At 44.4% G+C, this 14,800-nt stretch overlaps 1 protein-coding gene and 2 non-coding genes across 3 annotated transcripts; all 3 read left to right on the top strand.

The window, feature by feature from the left end:
- The first annotated feature begins 5,313 nt into the window (after nucleotides 1-5,313).
- On the top strand, nucleotides 5,314-14,084 carry RPSA (ribosomal protein SA). The gene is made up of 7 exons (XM_077811122.1): nucleotides 5,314-5,432; nucleotides 8,361-8,529; nucleotides 9,875-9,993; nucleotides 11,600-11,845; nucleotides 12,897-13,025; nucleotides 13,233-13,422; nucleotides 13,935-14,084. Exons 2-7 carry the CDS (start codon nucleotides 8,397-8,399, stop codon nucleotides 14,027-14,029), a joined length of 912 nt encoding a protein of 303 aa, XP_077667248.1. The 5' UTR covers nucleotides 5,314-5,432; nucleotides 8,361-8,396; the 3' UTR covers nucleotides 14,030-14,084.
- LOC144261718 (small nucleolar RNA SNORA62/SNORA6 family) lies at nucleotides 9,637-9,796 on the top strand. The gene has a single exon (XR_013345412.1). It is a non-coding gene; the product is annotated as a small nucleolar RNA SNORA62/SNORA6 family (small nucleolar RNA).
- LOC144261717 (small nucleolar RNA SNORA62/SNORA6 family) lies at nucleotides 12,050-12,209 on the top strand. The gene has a single exon (XR_013345411.1). It is a non-coding gene; the product is annotated as a small nucleolar RNA SNORA62/SNORA6 family (small nucleolar RNA).
- Nucleotides 14,085-14,800: the final 716 nt, after the last annotated feature.

Below are 14,800 nucleotides of genomic sequence, written 5' to 3' on the forward strand. Positions count from 1 at the left end.
GTCAAGTTGTCTACATGGCAAAACAACAAAAAAAAAAAACAACAACCCACCACAGCGAATTTGAGCCCAGTTGAAGTGATGCAGGCTTGTGTTCTGGGGCTAAAAATAGCTGTGTAGGCATTTGGGCTTGGTCTGGAGCCTGGGCCCTCCCTGCTCCCTGGGTTATTTTTAGCCCTATAGCATAAGCCTGAGTCAGTTGACCTGAGCTCTGAGACTTGGTGCTGCAGGTTTTTGTTGTTGTTTTGGTTTGGTTTTTTTGCTCTGTAGACAGACCGTCTCTTCCTAAGCAGGTGCACCCAGAAGAATCACATAGTATTGCTCTCAAAGGAGTTGTTGAGAATTTCACGGAGCAGGACCCCATTGTGCCAGATGTTGTATAAACAGAACCAAACCACAGCTCCTGCCCCAAAGAGCTTCCCGTCTGTGTATGGGGAGGAATGAATTTCCCCTTCAGTGCCCCTAGCTTTGAGCACTTGTTTAAGCGTGTGGCACCGTGTGTTATCTCCAATAAAATTTATAGCAAGAAAAACTCTTGATTATTTAAGTTGACTGTCCTTGTAGAGAGGAGAGAGTCTAGATACTGACTGAAGGGCACACACAACAGGAGCTTCTATTGCTGGAGGAAGCCTACTGCTCAGGGGATGCTGCCAAAAACATTAACTACCTGCTACAGCTGATGTTTGCCAGGCAGTCCTGTGGCATTGGTCTCCTAGGCACATAGCTGGGCCCTTTTGCAGACACCTTATCTGCTAAGACATTCATGTTCCCGGATTGGGGAGGGAGAGCTATAGAAGCAGGAGTTGTTTTCCGATGGCATCTGCGTGTGCCTCTTTGGACAGCAAGGCCTAATTGTCAGCAGGTTTCTCTGGCATGGAATCAGGGCACAGAATTTGAACTACTATTGTGCACAGCCTCCCCACCAAGCTTGCAGATTCTGCTGCCACTGAGCTCCACATCTGGCAAGACATAAAGCATGTTCATGTTTAAGCTGCTGAAGGTTCCTCTAGCCTTTAGAGGCAACACTAAATGGAATCCCTAACTTGGCAGTCATGGGAGGAGAGGAAGGTAACTGCTCTGTTAATAAACAGGAGTACTTGTGGCACCTTAGAGACTTACAAATTTATTTGAGCATGTGCTTTCGTGAGCTACAGCTCACTTCGTTGGATGCAATCAGTGGAAAATACAGTGGGGCGATTTATATACATAGAGAACATGAAACAATGGGTGTGGTCGCTCGATTACAGACCTAAAAGTTGCAATTCTTCAACGAAAAAAACTTCAAAAACAGACTCCAAGGAGAGACTGCTGAATTGGAATTAATTTGCAAACTAGATACAATTAACTTAAGCTTGAATAGAGACTGGGAGTGGATGGATCATTATACAAAGTAAAACTATTTCCCCATGTTTATTCCCCCGCCCTGTTCCTTGATTATCACTACAAAAGGTCCGTCCTTCGTCCCCCCCCCGGTAATAGCTCACCTTAAGTGATGTTACAGTGTGTATGGTAAAACCCATTGTTTCATGTTTTCTATGTATATAAATCTCGCCACTGTATTTTCCACTGAATGCATCCGATGAAGTGAGCTGCAGTTCATGAAAGCTTATGCTCAGATAAATTGGTTAGTCTCTAAGGTGCCACAAGTACTCCTTTTCTTTTTGCGAATACAGACTAACACGGCTGCTACTCTGAAATCTGCTATGTTAATGGTATTGGCCTTCATAGGAAACCAGCTGTAGACCCCCTTTGCCAGGCTTCCATGTGGAAATTAACAATCCCCAGGCATTTTTCAAAGAAAATGTGTGAAAGTGTTTGGGACCTTGTTCTCTACTGCTCGGGGTCCTGCATAGTCATTCACACCAATGCCAAGGAGGAGGAAATGCTCCCCTTAGGATGGATATTCACTGTGCACAGATAGAAATGACCACACAAGTGCAAGACCCCCAGAGTGCTAGGTGGTGAACAACCAGAACAAAAAAGTCCCTGCCACAAAGTGTGTCCAATCTATTGCCCCTAAGTTGGAGCACAAGATACAAAGCAGCGTAGGAATCAGGATGTTGAGCTCAGTTTAAAAAAAAAAAAAAAGTTCTGGTACCCCAAGCTGTGTGTAACCTGCTGCTAAGCTGATAACAGCTAATGTATAGGTTTGCACCATCACTCCCCTTCTTCAACCCCGCTAAGAGAACTGGAGTCTGAAATGTACTGTACAAACCCCAATTCTGGCTGCTTACCCTTTGAAAGCTAATCTAACTTCATGGATTGAAAATTCCGCAGCTGTTGTTTTTTGTGGGGTGTAGAATTAAAGTTCTTTGGGGAAGGAATGATAGTCTGCCATTTATTTGGGGGGGGGGAGCAATATGTGTAAATTACAATGGAACCTTCTTAAGGTGAAATTGGTTTGTGCAAGTCTGACTACTACAAATGCTGTATATTTTGTATGTGGAATTACCAGGAGAAACCTGTAGATCTTAAAAGCATGAACATATGCTACTATGGCATAAAAGTCAGCAGCCTTCTGCTCTTCATGATTCAATTCCCATGTGTACTACACAGAGCCCTACTGATTCTACAGAGTCTGCCTACGTTAGGCCCTACCTCCCCATCTCCACACAACATGTTCTACCAGCCTAGCTCTGCTAGTGCTGTCCCAAAACGAAGAGATTTTTGCAGGGCTCAGCCTCAGGCATGGATCAGAAGGAAGATGGGGTGGAGTCAACCGTTTGGCTCTTATCTGCTATGCACAGCTGCTGCTTGATGAGGTTCAAAACCCTTAGCTAATGTAGAAATAGACCAGAGGGAAAATGGAAGGTCAAGGTAATTCCAAAGCACAAAGTCGCCTTCAGGCTATGGAAAGATTATTCTAATGTCCCTTGCCTCCTGCTGTGTGCATCTAAAACCAAGACCTATGATAGAAGGGGTAAGGAGAAGGAAAACATCTAACTGGCACAGTAAAAGCAAGGTTTCAGAGTAACAGCCGTGTTAGTCTGTATTCGCAAAAAGAAAAGGAGTACTTGTGGCACCTTAGAGACTAACCAATTTATTTGAGCATGAGCTTTCATGAGCTACAGCTCACTTCATCGGATGCATACCGTGGAAACTGCAGCAGATATTATATACACCCAGAGATCATGAAACAATACCTCCTCCCACCCCACTGTCCTGCTGGTAATAGCTTATCTAAAGTGATCATCAAGTTGGGACATTTCCAGCACAAATCCAGGTTTTCTCACCCTCCACCCCCCTACACACAAACTCACGTGAGTTTGTGTGTAGGAGGGTGGAGGGTGAGAAAACCTGGATTTGTGCTGGAAATGTCCCAACTTGATGATCACTTTAGATAAGCTATTACCAGCAGGACAGTGGGGTGGGAGGAGGTATTGTTTCATGATCTCTGGGTGTATATAATATCTGCTGCAGTTTCCACGGTATGCATCCGATGAAGTGAGCTGTAGCTCAAGAAAGCTCATGCTCAAATAAATTGGTTAGTCTCTAAGGTGCCACAAGTACTCCTTTTCTTTTTAGTAAAAGCAAGGTTATTGCAGATTTCAATAATACTCTGTGCTCACTATGTGAATTATAAAGCCATTATTTCTATACTGCCCTGAAGGCTGCTTGTCAGTATCAGTTTCGCAAGATGGATCCCAGCCTTGAAGAGTTCACAATCTAAAACAGAAAACACAGAAATAGGGAGAAAGACAGTAACATCTAAAACTCTTCCCCAATTGCCGTAATATATTTTCACCCAACCCTTGCCTATATCTTTTACAAACTCCTTAAGATCAGAACATTATTGTTAATACTGTTATGAAGATTATCAAAGGATTTATCAATTACTATGGAATAACCTCTGGTTACACACAATTATATGTAAACATCTGAAATCATGAAACTGACCAATTTTAAAACCCTCTGGCCAGAAAATGTACCATGAATTTGGTAGGCCCTAGCTACGAGTTACTCATGTGCAGCACTTCAGCACTGCAGTGATCAATGCAGACAGCAGGACTGCTAATAGCAAATAATTCACAAATCATCGGTTGGGTTATTTTAATTTGCCTACTAGTGGTTTCTGAGCTGTTAGGGTGCAGTTGCTTCCTGTTTCCAAGCTCTTCTCCACAACCAGGAGGGCTGGGACCCTTACTTGTATGGGGTGTGAAAGCTGAGGGTCTGGGCAGAACAAAGGACTCCAGCAGCTGGGACTGGAACCCAAATATCAGCAGGCCTGGGCTTGGGGATAAAATGGTGGGAGCTGGCAGCAGTGTGTGTGCGGGGGGCTGGGTGGGGGTGTGGTGATTTACATTAGAGCAGTGGTTCCCTAACTTTAACAACCTATGAACCCCTTTCAATAAAATGCCAAGACTCACGAACCCCTTCCTAAAAATGAATATTTCCAGGGATTTTCTCCTTTATCTGAGTATAAATTATAAAAGCGGTGATCTTAGAAACACAAAATTTGTTTTTATGACATGCTTATTGCACATTATTTATCATCGCAGTATTTTTATTGCATTATGAAAATGGCAACACTCTTCCAAGATTTCACTTTTGTAACTTGTATCACTTTGAATGAGCCTGTTGTAAGACAAGGCTCCTATGTTTCATCAAGAGTATCAGATGTGAAACAGCATTATTTAAGAAGCCAACTCAAAGAGTTCCTCCTACACAAGCATTCAGGTCTTGAGCAAAAAGTCCAGGCAAACAACGCCCGTTACAACAAAGGTTAAACTTGTTCTTCATAATAATTTTAAAAACAATACTAGCTGCCTATTTAATTTTAAAAACAGCAAGAAATATCCTCCTCCCTTTCCACCTTAGAGACTAAGGTGCCACAAGTCCTCCTTTTCTTCAGTGTGATAGATCTGCATGCTTTGATCTCCTTAGCTCTTGGAAGTCCAGGGGCTCCAGCCCCATGCTGCCCAGGGTCCCTAGGGACAGCTCTGTCCACCATTAGGGAATTTTTTCCCTGAGAACCCCCTGTCACATTTGGCAAACCCCAGTTTGGGAACCGCTGTACTAGAGGAGTGACGGCCACGTGTTTACCCTAGGGCCCCACCCCAGGCACTGCCTCTCCCTGCCCCCAGAGCCCTCCTATAGCTTAGCACCCCGTGCACGCCTGGCTCCCAGCCCAGCCCCAAGCAAAGCCCAGGGGCAGGCCCCCTCCGAGCCCAGCCCCAGCCGCATTAGCCAGGGAGTCCCCAACACTCGTAGCTCTGCTGCCACCTGCCGGCCGCTGCCCACGTGACTGTTGCTAAGCCCCCGGGCCTCCCTCCCGTCCCTTAGGAACCAGACCACTTTCACCCCTTTGCCTCACTTCCGCTGACGTTGCTGCCGCTGATTGGCCGACAGGACTATATAAATGAACGTCACTGGCCGCGGCCTCCCTCTTTCGCTCGTTGAGCCTAGCGAGGTCCCCCATACGGCGTTGTCACCGGGTGAGGCTTGTGGAGGAGCAGCGGGGCGGGATCCGGCCTGGGGGACCGTCCGCACCGCGGGCTACGGATCGGGAAGCTTCTGGGGCAGTTTCGGGACCGGACCGGGCCGTGCGGGGGCGGGGCGGGGTCCGGGATGCTCCCCCTCCCCCTCCAGCTCGCCTGGGCCCGGCTCAGGCAGTCAAGGGCCTTTCGTGAACCCCGCCTGCAAAGCGGCTCCCGCCAAGCGAGCGGTGAGCGCGTGTCTCTCCCTCCCCCCCCCCCCCCGCCACTAGCGAGGTGGGGTTGGGCGTCGCTGCTGCTGTTTCGGGGAGCGGCGGTTGCATGGTGCGCAGAGCCGCCGCGTGCCCCGTGCTGGCCGCGGGGGCGGTGCGGGGGTCGCTCCTTTTGGGTTAGCTCGGCCGTACTGCCTGTAGTTTAAGCAAAAGCCAAACCAGTGGCAGGGTTGCGGAGTGGGCCGGTTGCTTTTTTTTTTTTTTTTTGGTAGCCGTTTAACTGTGGGTTTTTGGTCACCCCTTCCTTACGTGACACCCCCACGCTAGGGATTGTCGTGGGCATGGAGGGGCCTCAAGGAGTCGAGCCCCGTACTGTGGCAGGCCCAAAGCTAGACCCCTGGTTCTCTCGGCAAATTTCTGGGTGGCTTCCGGATGTGGACGCCAACTCTTGCTTGTGGCTGCTCTCACAGTTTTTCCTAAAGTTAATTCTGCTCATACATCATACGTGCAGTTCATAGTAATTTATTTATGTAGGGCGTTTTGCAAACACGATAAAAATAAGGTATTGTCTGTCTTTCTTGAGCCTAAACAGAATAGAAACACAAATAAAGTGCTTTGCGTGTTCTCATTTTTTTTTGTTTCTTTTGCTTTTATGGTGGCTTTCTTTTTAGTAGGGCTGTCAAGCGATTAAAAAATTATTACTCCATACGGCTAAATGCAGTGCCTTGCATCTGATGAAGTGAGCTGTAGCTCACGAAAGCTCATGCTCAAATAAATTGGTTAGTCTCTAAGGTGCCACAAGTACTCCATTTCTTTTTGCGAATACAGACTAACACGGCTGTTACTCTGAAACCTAAAAAATTGTGATTAATTGCAGTGTTAATAGAATACCATTTATTTAAATGTTTTTGCATGTTTCTATATTTTCAAATATATTACAACACAGAGTACAAAGTGTACAGTGCTCACTTTATTTATTTTTGATTCCATGTATTTTCACTCTAAACAAAAGAAATAGTATTTTTCAGGTCATCTCATACAAGTACTGTAGTGCAATCTCTTTATCATGAAAATTGAACTTACAAATGTAAAATTACGTACAAAAAAACTGCATTCAAAAATAAAACAATGTGAAAGTTGAGAGCCTGTGAGTCCACTCAGTCCTGCTTCTTGTTCAGCCAATCGTTCAGATGAACATGTTCGTTTACATTTGCAGGAGATAATGCTGCCTGCTTCTTGTTTACAATGTCACCTGAAAGTGAGAACAGGCATTCGCATGGCGCTCTTGTAGCCGGTGTCACTAGATATACATGCCAGCTGCACTAAAGATTCACATGTCCCTTCATGCTTCAACCACCGTTCTAGGGGAAATGTGTCCGTGCTGATGACAGGTTCTGCTCGTTAAGGATCTTAAGCATAGTGGACTGATGCATGTTCTTTTTCATCATCTGTGTCAGGTGCCACCAGCAGAAGGTTGGGGTTTTTTGGTGGTTTGGGTTCTGTGGTTTCCACATTGGAGTGTTGCTCTTTTCAGACTTCTGAAAGCATGCTCCCTCTCAGATTTTGGAAGGCACTTCAGATTCTTAAACCTTGGGTCGAGTGCTGTAGCTACCTTTGGAAGTATCTTTGCATTTTGTCAGATCTGCAGTGAGTGTTCTTGAAATGAACAGCGTATGCTGGGTCATCATCTGAGACTGCTAGAACATGAAATATATGATAGAATGCAGGTAAAACAGCAGAGGACATAGAATTCTCCCCCAAGGCGTTCAGTCACACATTTAATTTTTTTTAAAAATGCATTAATGAGCATGTCCCCTGGAATGGTGGTCTAAACATGAAGGAGCATACAAATGTTTAGCATACCTGGCAGGTAAATATCTTGCAATGCCAGCTACAAATGTGTGCTGCAAATGCCTCTTCTCACTTTCTGGTGACATTGTAAATAAGCGGGCAGTATTATCTCCTGTAAATGTAAACAAACTAGTTTGTCTTAGCAATTGGCTGAACAAGAATTAAGACTCAGTGGACTTATAGGCTCTGAAGTTTAATGAAAAATATACACTTACAGCACAGAATACAATATATGAAAATATAGAATAACATCCAAAATATTTAATACATTTCAATTGGTATTCTATTGTTTAACAGTCCGATTAATTGACAGCCCTACTTTTTAGACTTGTTAGCTAGTAAGTCTACTGCTGTGAAATCATTTTTTCTTAGCAGCAGAGGTGATAGCTAGGTGGGAGGCAGTGAGAAGTGATTAACAAACATACAGATCACTTTTCACAGCAGACTTACTCAGCCCTGGTAAGCTGGGGAACAAATTAAGCCTTGGCTGGGGAGGTGGGCGTGGGGTTGGTGCTACAGCCCTTTGGCAGGGGGATGCAGCCAAAGCCTGCAACCCCATGGTTGGAGCTTGCTGCCTGACACCCCTGGGCTGAGCCCCATTGCGCTTGGGAAGGTGGGGGACTCTGGCTGGCTCCAGGGAGGCAGGGCCCAACTCCTGGGGGAGGGACTGTTGTCATGCACACCCTCCCTGGGTGGGGGCTGTGGCTGCAAGAAAAGCCCATGATGGCTGCATGCAAGATATGCTGATCTAGACCATCCTTTACATGTTTGTACAAACTTTAAAAGCCTCCAGTGACTAGGATTCCCCAATATTCTGTTACTTCTGTGTAAGTTTGTGGTGGAGTGAACTGATTTGTTGTTCCAGGTTCCCTGCCGTTACTTTAAAAGGGGAACTTTCACAATGTCCGGAGGTCTCGATGTCCTGCAGATGAAGGAGGAGGATGTCCTCAAATTCCTTGCTGCAGGAACCCACTTGGGAGGCACCAATCTAGACTTTCAGATGGAACAGTATATCTACAAAAGGAAAAGTGATGGTATGTACTTGGCAGTGCTTTAGGACTTACAATGGATGTTTAGTAGCAGCAACTGGTAATGATGATTAACAGGGTTACATAAGAATGTCACCCATTCACAGCTAAGTTTTATCCTTGAAGAATCAACTCGGCAGAGCGAGCTGGGTTCTATTTCTTCTTGTGCAACATTGAGTACCTGGAGCAGGGGTGGGCATACTACGGCCACATCCGGCCTGCCCCATCCCTGATCCCCCCCTGAATCCATTGGTCCCAGCCTGGAGCCCCCTCCCACACCCTGAACTCCTCATTTCTGGCCCCACCCCTACCCCAATTTTGTGAGCATTCATGGCCCACCATACAATTTCCATACCCCAATGTGGCCCTCAGGCCAAAAAGTTTGCGCACCCCTGCCTACAGCCTCCTCACTGATATGTATATATGACTGAAAGCATATTTTAAAACTTGGGTTTGTACCTTTTCTGGCTTATGATGCACATAAACTTTCACAAACCTTTATTTCCTGCTTATGGTTTTACCTTAGAAATAGTCTAGTCTAACCGGATTATGCTGGAAGATACCTGGAAGGTCTTAGGGATGTTCAACAAAGGTGTCCTTTAGCCAAAATACTCATTAATGCTGGAGTTAAATAGATGCCAACAAAAACAGTCTGACTCCATATCATGTCCCTTCTAAATTCAGCTTTCACGATTTAGGTAGGTATGATGTCTCAATTCCAGGCCTCCACCTATACCACAAAAAAGGGGCAAACAAAGACCCAAGTGTAGTTTTTTGTCTTTCAAATCACTTAGTAAATGCTATTGGTTTGTATCTTTTTTCCTTACTGTAACGAGCAGGAATGGCTTGAATAGAGCTGGCCAAAAATAGGGGGGAAAGTGTTGTGCAGGATTTTTAAATTTGTAACTGGTTTTTGAAAATCAAAACTTTGAGGCTTTTATTGTCAGTTTTTCCCCCAGCTATAATATTGATCCAAAAATGCTTTTTGTCAAATGTTAAATCAATGACCGAACTGAAATTCAGAAAATTTCTACAGCTCTGGGTTTGAATAACAAAATTGTTTTGTGCATATGTGGTGGTCCATTGTTTTGTTTTTCCTCATTATAAGTCTGAACTGCACGCTGTTGAAGCTCAGAGATTAGGCCAGATTCTGACCAATGACCTCTTGAGTGTCGGAAGTGTGCTATAGTGAGTTGCATGGCAGGATATTCGCTAACACCAGGAGAGGTGTTCCCTCTGTGACTGGGGTTTGATAGTAATCGCTGCCACATGCCAATCTAGTTACACAAAAGTGCAGCTCCAATGAGAGCTTATACTTGTTGGTTATTGTGGGTGCTGATGTTAACACTAGGTATTTACATCATCAATCTGAAGAGGACTTGGGAGAAGCTCCTGTTGGCAGCCCGTGCCATCGTTGCCATTGAAAACCCAGCTGATGTGAGCGTCATCTCTTCCAGGAATACTGGACAGGTATGTTATTTACAGGGCACAAGGCCTGCTTTTGTAGAGTTGTGCTCACGGAACATATGTTGCATGCAGGGCTGTGAGGCTCAGTAAGTGGGAAGCAGGCGACCCGAAATCTAATGCTTATTTTGGACACAGACTCTTAGCATTTGGGGCTTGGGAAGAATGTGTGAGTGTCCATTTCCAGCAAATTTCACACATACACAGAAGCTTCAAATCTGTATATTTTGCAGATACAAGTTGAATAGTTCATAGTGTGTTGGTCTGGTCTTTTAGAGCAAGTGTCTTGGATGTGAGGGCTAGCTGACAGTAATTAAGGTAATGACAGATTAGTGACTAAATCACTTGTTTTAGATGGGTTCTCATGCATTCTAATTATGCACATTTCTTTCTTCACTTCTTGTAATCTTGGGGAAAAACCAGCTCCTGCATTATACATCCTTTTTGGAGGCCCAGTATTGCAGCTGTCACTTTTCCAAAGTCCCTTGGGAATCCGTTAACATTGCATGTTGGTAGGGGTTGTTGCTGAATGAGATGGTATCTCTGGGTTTCCTGCGTTGCAGTGCTTTCACATTTCATTTTAGTAATAAACTCTTTATAAGACCTACTTTCATTCTCCAAATCTAGAGATGCTGCCATATGTGATACAGCAGGGAATTTACTCTTCAAATTAAGTCCAGCCTAGCCACTGTTAGCTTTTGCCTCTGCATTGGTAGAGATGGACCAAAGTGGGTTCAAATTCATAGTGCCATGATAAGTAGGTATTGTATAGGTCTAAGATATAACCTGATGCTCTTGTGCTTATGAATGGATTTTGTTGTATACTTCAACTGCATCCTGTTAAAACTTGAGAGGTCATTGGCAAGAAACTAGAGTCAGCTCCAAGTGCCAAAAGTGTGCTACAGTGAAGCAGCATGTCAGGATCTTTGCTAACACCAGAACACAGTCTTTCCGTGACTGGAGTTTGAAGGCAATCCCTGCCATGTGCCAGTTTAGTTGAGAAATCTGATAGGCTTAAAGAATTTTTCAGTAAATTAGACTTGGTCGTATATTCCTGAGACATTGTCACAGGTAAATTTAACTGAGTTTTTAAACCTGTGATTAAAGTTTTGCTGCAGCCAGATATGGGAAGTTGAAATACTGTATAGAAATTTGGGGAGAAATATCTTGCTCTTTGTCTGTCTTCCGTTTCCTTACACCCTTCACCCTCACCTGGTATTCGTTACAAGAGGATCAGTGTAAATACAGAGGCAAAGTAAATGGTAAAGCTAGATTTAGTGACATTTAAGAGAAAAGACCTCTGGGGAGTCACATATGGTTAGGATTAGGAAGTGGTCCCTTGTTTTCCAGAGTCCTGAGCTGGCTGCTTATTTCACTGACAGATAAAGTTTTACTCCTTCATTTCAGTCTTGCAGAACTGGGAATAACTGAATACAATTCCATTCTGTTTCATGCCAGAGCTGAGTTGCCAGAGGAGTTCACTCAGACAGTGGAAATTAAGATCGAAAGAGTGTCATTCAAAAATACATATCCTCTTTGGTTGCCACAGTGCCACGACAGAGATTGTCAATCCAGCTGTGTAATCCTGGTTTTGTTTTTACTCCCCTGGTAGCGTGCTGTTCTGAAGTTTGCTGCTGCCACTGGCTCTACACCAATTGCTGGACGTTTCACCCCTGGTACCTTCACAAATCAGATCCAGGCTGCCTTCCGTGAGCCACGCCTTTTGGTGGTTACAGATCCCCGGGCTGATCATCAGCCATTGACTGAGGCATCTTACGTTAACATCCCAACCATTGCTCTTTGCAACACAGACTCCCCGCTGCGCTATGTGGATATTGCTATCCCATGCAATAATAAGGTAATTGCTCTAGTATTCAGTGCTTTTCCCTTTGGCACTCACTCTAGATCCATGGTATGGAAACCTTAGTATGCACTCTTTCAAAACCCTATCTGCAGAGAAGGGCTAGAAAGTAGTGGCATATCTAATTTGGTAAAAACCAGTTAAAGCCTTTGGCATGGGGCGGAGCGGGGGGCGGGGAAGATGGTGTGAAGGAGGGATTGAACTGCACACTGTTAGAGCTTGGAGCTGAGGTCAGTTTCTGGCCAATGAACTCTCAAGTGTAGGACGTGTGCTACAGTAACCTCAGCAGGATTTTTCGCTAACGCCACAAGGGCCTTTGCAGTCCAATGAGTGGAGTTTGATAGTGATTCTTGCGACATTTCTTAAATGTGAGAGATAAAAGTGAAGCACCAAGATCAGTCTTCCAGCTGATGAAGAAATTGCTCTGGAAACATCTGCACTCCCTCTGGAACTACCCCAATGGTGAGACTGAAGGGAGCAGGAGCCTAGGATGTTTAGACCCTTATCTCTGAAATTTGTTCATATCTAAGTCAAAACTTGAACATATTCAGAATATGCTGTAACTTATGTCTGTTTGGTCAGGCTTTCTTAGCTATGTCAGTTCAGTTACCCCATAAACATACTACTCATGTCTGTTCTTAAAATCTTGATGTTTTTGGGGTGTCTGTGGTGTCTGACCCTCATAAGCCAAGAGGATGACTCTCACTGAGCCATGTACAGTCTACCCAGGTGTTAGTGATTGATCCATACTAATGTCTGCCATAAATAGTACAACTGTTTGTTTCTACATTCATGTGGTCTTTTCACTGTTGATCTGAAAAGTGAGCAGTGCCCAAAAGAGTTGCCTTTATCTTGCTTTGTGAAGGACCCTCAGGAAGGGTTTGAGGGAAAAATAAGCATTCGTCAGTTCCAAGAGCTTGTGCTTTTAAGCAGTTTGGACTTGGTATGTCCATTTTGTGCTCTTCCTTTATAGATTTCAGCTACGTATATCTCTTTTTTTTAAAGGACTGGTTTTGAACCAAAGCTTAGACACCAGTTTGTGTTTCAGGGGGCCCATTCAGTGGGTCTGATGTGGTGGATGCTTGCCCGTGAGGTCCTGCGTATGCGTGGCACCATCTCCCGTGAACACCCATGGGAGGTTATGCCTGACCTCTACTTCTACAGAGATCCTGAGGAGGTAAAAACTTCTGGATTGGGTTGGGAGTGTGCATGTAGGGGAGGGTATGGAAACAACCTTGCAGGTCACTTGAGGGCAGTTTCATCTGTAATACAATCACTAAAATAGTTAAAACCTCAATTTTAAATGGTCTTCAATCAGTGCAAGTTAACGAATATAGGAATGTACTCCCTCCCTCTGAGATTCTCACAATCTTGTGTCTGGTAGATTGAAAAGGAGGAGCAGGCTGCAGCTGAGAAGGCAGTTACCAAGGAGGAGTTCCAGGGTGAATGGACAGCCCCAGCACCTGAATTCACCGCTGCTGCGGCTGCTGCTGCTCCTGCTCCTCAGCCTGAGGTTGCAGATTGGTCTGAGGGGGTGCAGGTACCATCTGTGCCTATCCAACCATTCCCAACTGGTGAGTTTTTTGAGAAATGTTTGAAGGAAGAGTTGATGGCAGATATAGAATTTCTTATGTGGGGGATTTTTTTTAAAGATCTGAGTTGGTGATAGTCAACTGTATGAAACTTTGGAGATGTACATAGTGCTCTGACTAGTGTTCATATGCATTGAGTGAATTTCCTCAGATTTTCATTAGGTTTGGGTGCAGTTCCATAGTATTTGCTAAACATTTCCTGCAGATGTCCTCTGGCTAGCATGGCTGAGTATTGGGAAGTATTTTATATATTCATCTGGGAAATTTGTATAGATTTCCCTGTCTTAAGAGCCTAAACCTTTGGATCAGTGCTTTTTAGTGATCACAATTGTTTTCCAATGGGATACATGAACAGTCAACCACACTTTTGTTTCCATAAGTGTTCTTGCCTATTCAAATGCATGATTAGATATGCATGTGAAACTTGTTAATAGGTGCACAGAATGAGTGTACAATTGCTGTAGAAGTTCCTGATAGTCACTTTGTTATTTCAGAGGATTGGAGTGCCCAGCCTGCCACTGAAGACTGGTCTGCAGCTCCCACAGCACAGGCCACTGAGTGGGTTGGGACTGCCACTGAATGGTCTTAACTTCTGTACAAGTACAGTGAAAGAAGTAAATAAAAGATCTGTTTCTTACACCTTGCATTTCTGGTCCTCCTTTCTGGTATATTTATGTTGGTGTTTTCTGAAATCTCAATTTGTTACTTTCCAGTTAGTTTCTGTAGACATAGGCAAACTTGAGATGGGGCACTTGCCAAGATTTGGGATGCCCAAGATATAACCTATAATTTTCACTTTGTAAAGTCGTCTTTTGTGCTTTTTCAGACACAAATGCTTCACAGAGCACAATAGGAGCCACTCCAGGGAAAGCCAGGTAGTATAAAGAAATCTTGAGGCCTTAAGCACTCCCAAATCCTTTATGGCAAGAGAAGCCAAACCGTGAGACCACTTTTTCCCAAAGGGGAAGAGGGACAGAAGAACTCCGTAGAAAGCAGTAGCCCCAATCCACTCCTAAGGTCATATTAAGGGTCTTCAGACCTTCCAAGACAACAGTTTGGGGAAGAGTAAAGACTTGCTTCCAGGCCCCTTTGTTAAGATCCCCAGCAACTGTCAGCTCAAGTTTTCCTTTCTGATCTCTCTAGAGTCTAGACTATCATGAAGCAGAGACCCACAGTACGGGAAGTCTCAACCGGTAGCTTGTTATACATAGGCAAAAAATGCAACTGTGGAAGGAAATAGAGAAGTCAGAATACTTCAGAAGGACAAAGGAGAAGTTTAGTCACCTTAATTGGCTTAGTTCCATTACAGCTATGATAAAATACTAGCCAACAAGTAAATGTACATTTGGGCATTGATTTG

Source organism: Eretmochelys imbricata, chromosome 2, assembly GCF_965152235.1.
Source record: "Eretmochelys imbricata isolate rEreImb1 chromosome 2, rEreImb1.hap1, whole genome shotgun sequence".
Taxonomy (NCBI): Eukaryota; Metazoa; Chordata; order Testudines; family Cheloniidae; genus Eretmochelys; species Eretmochelys imbricata.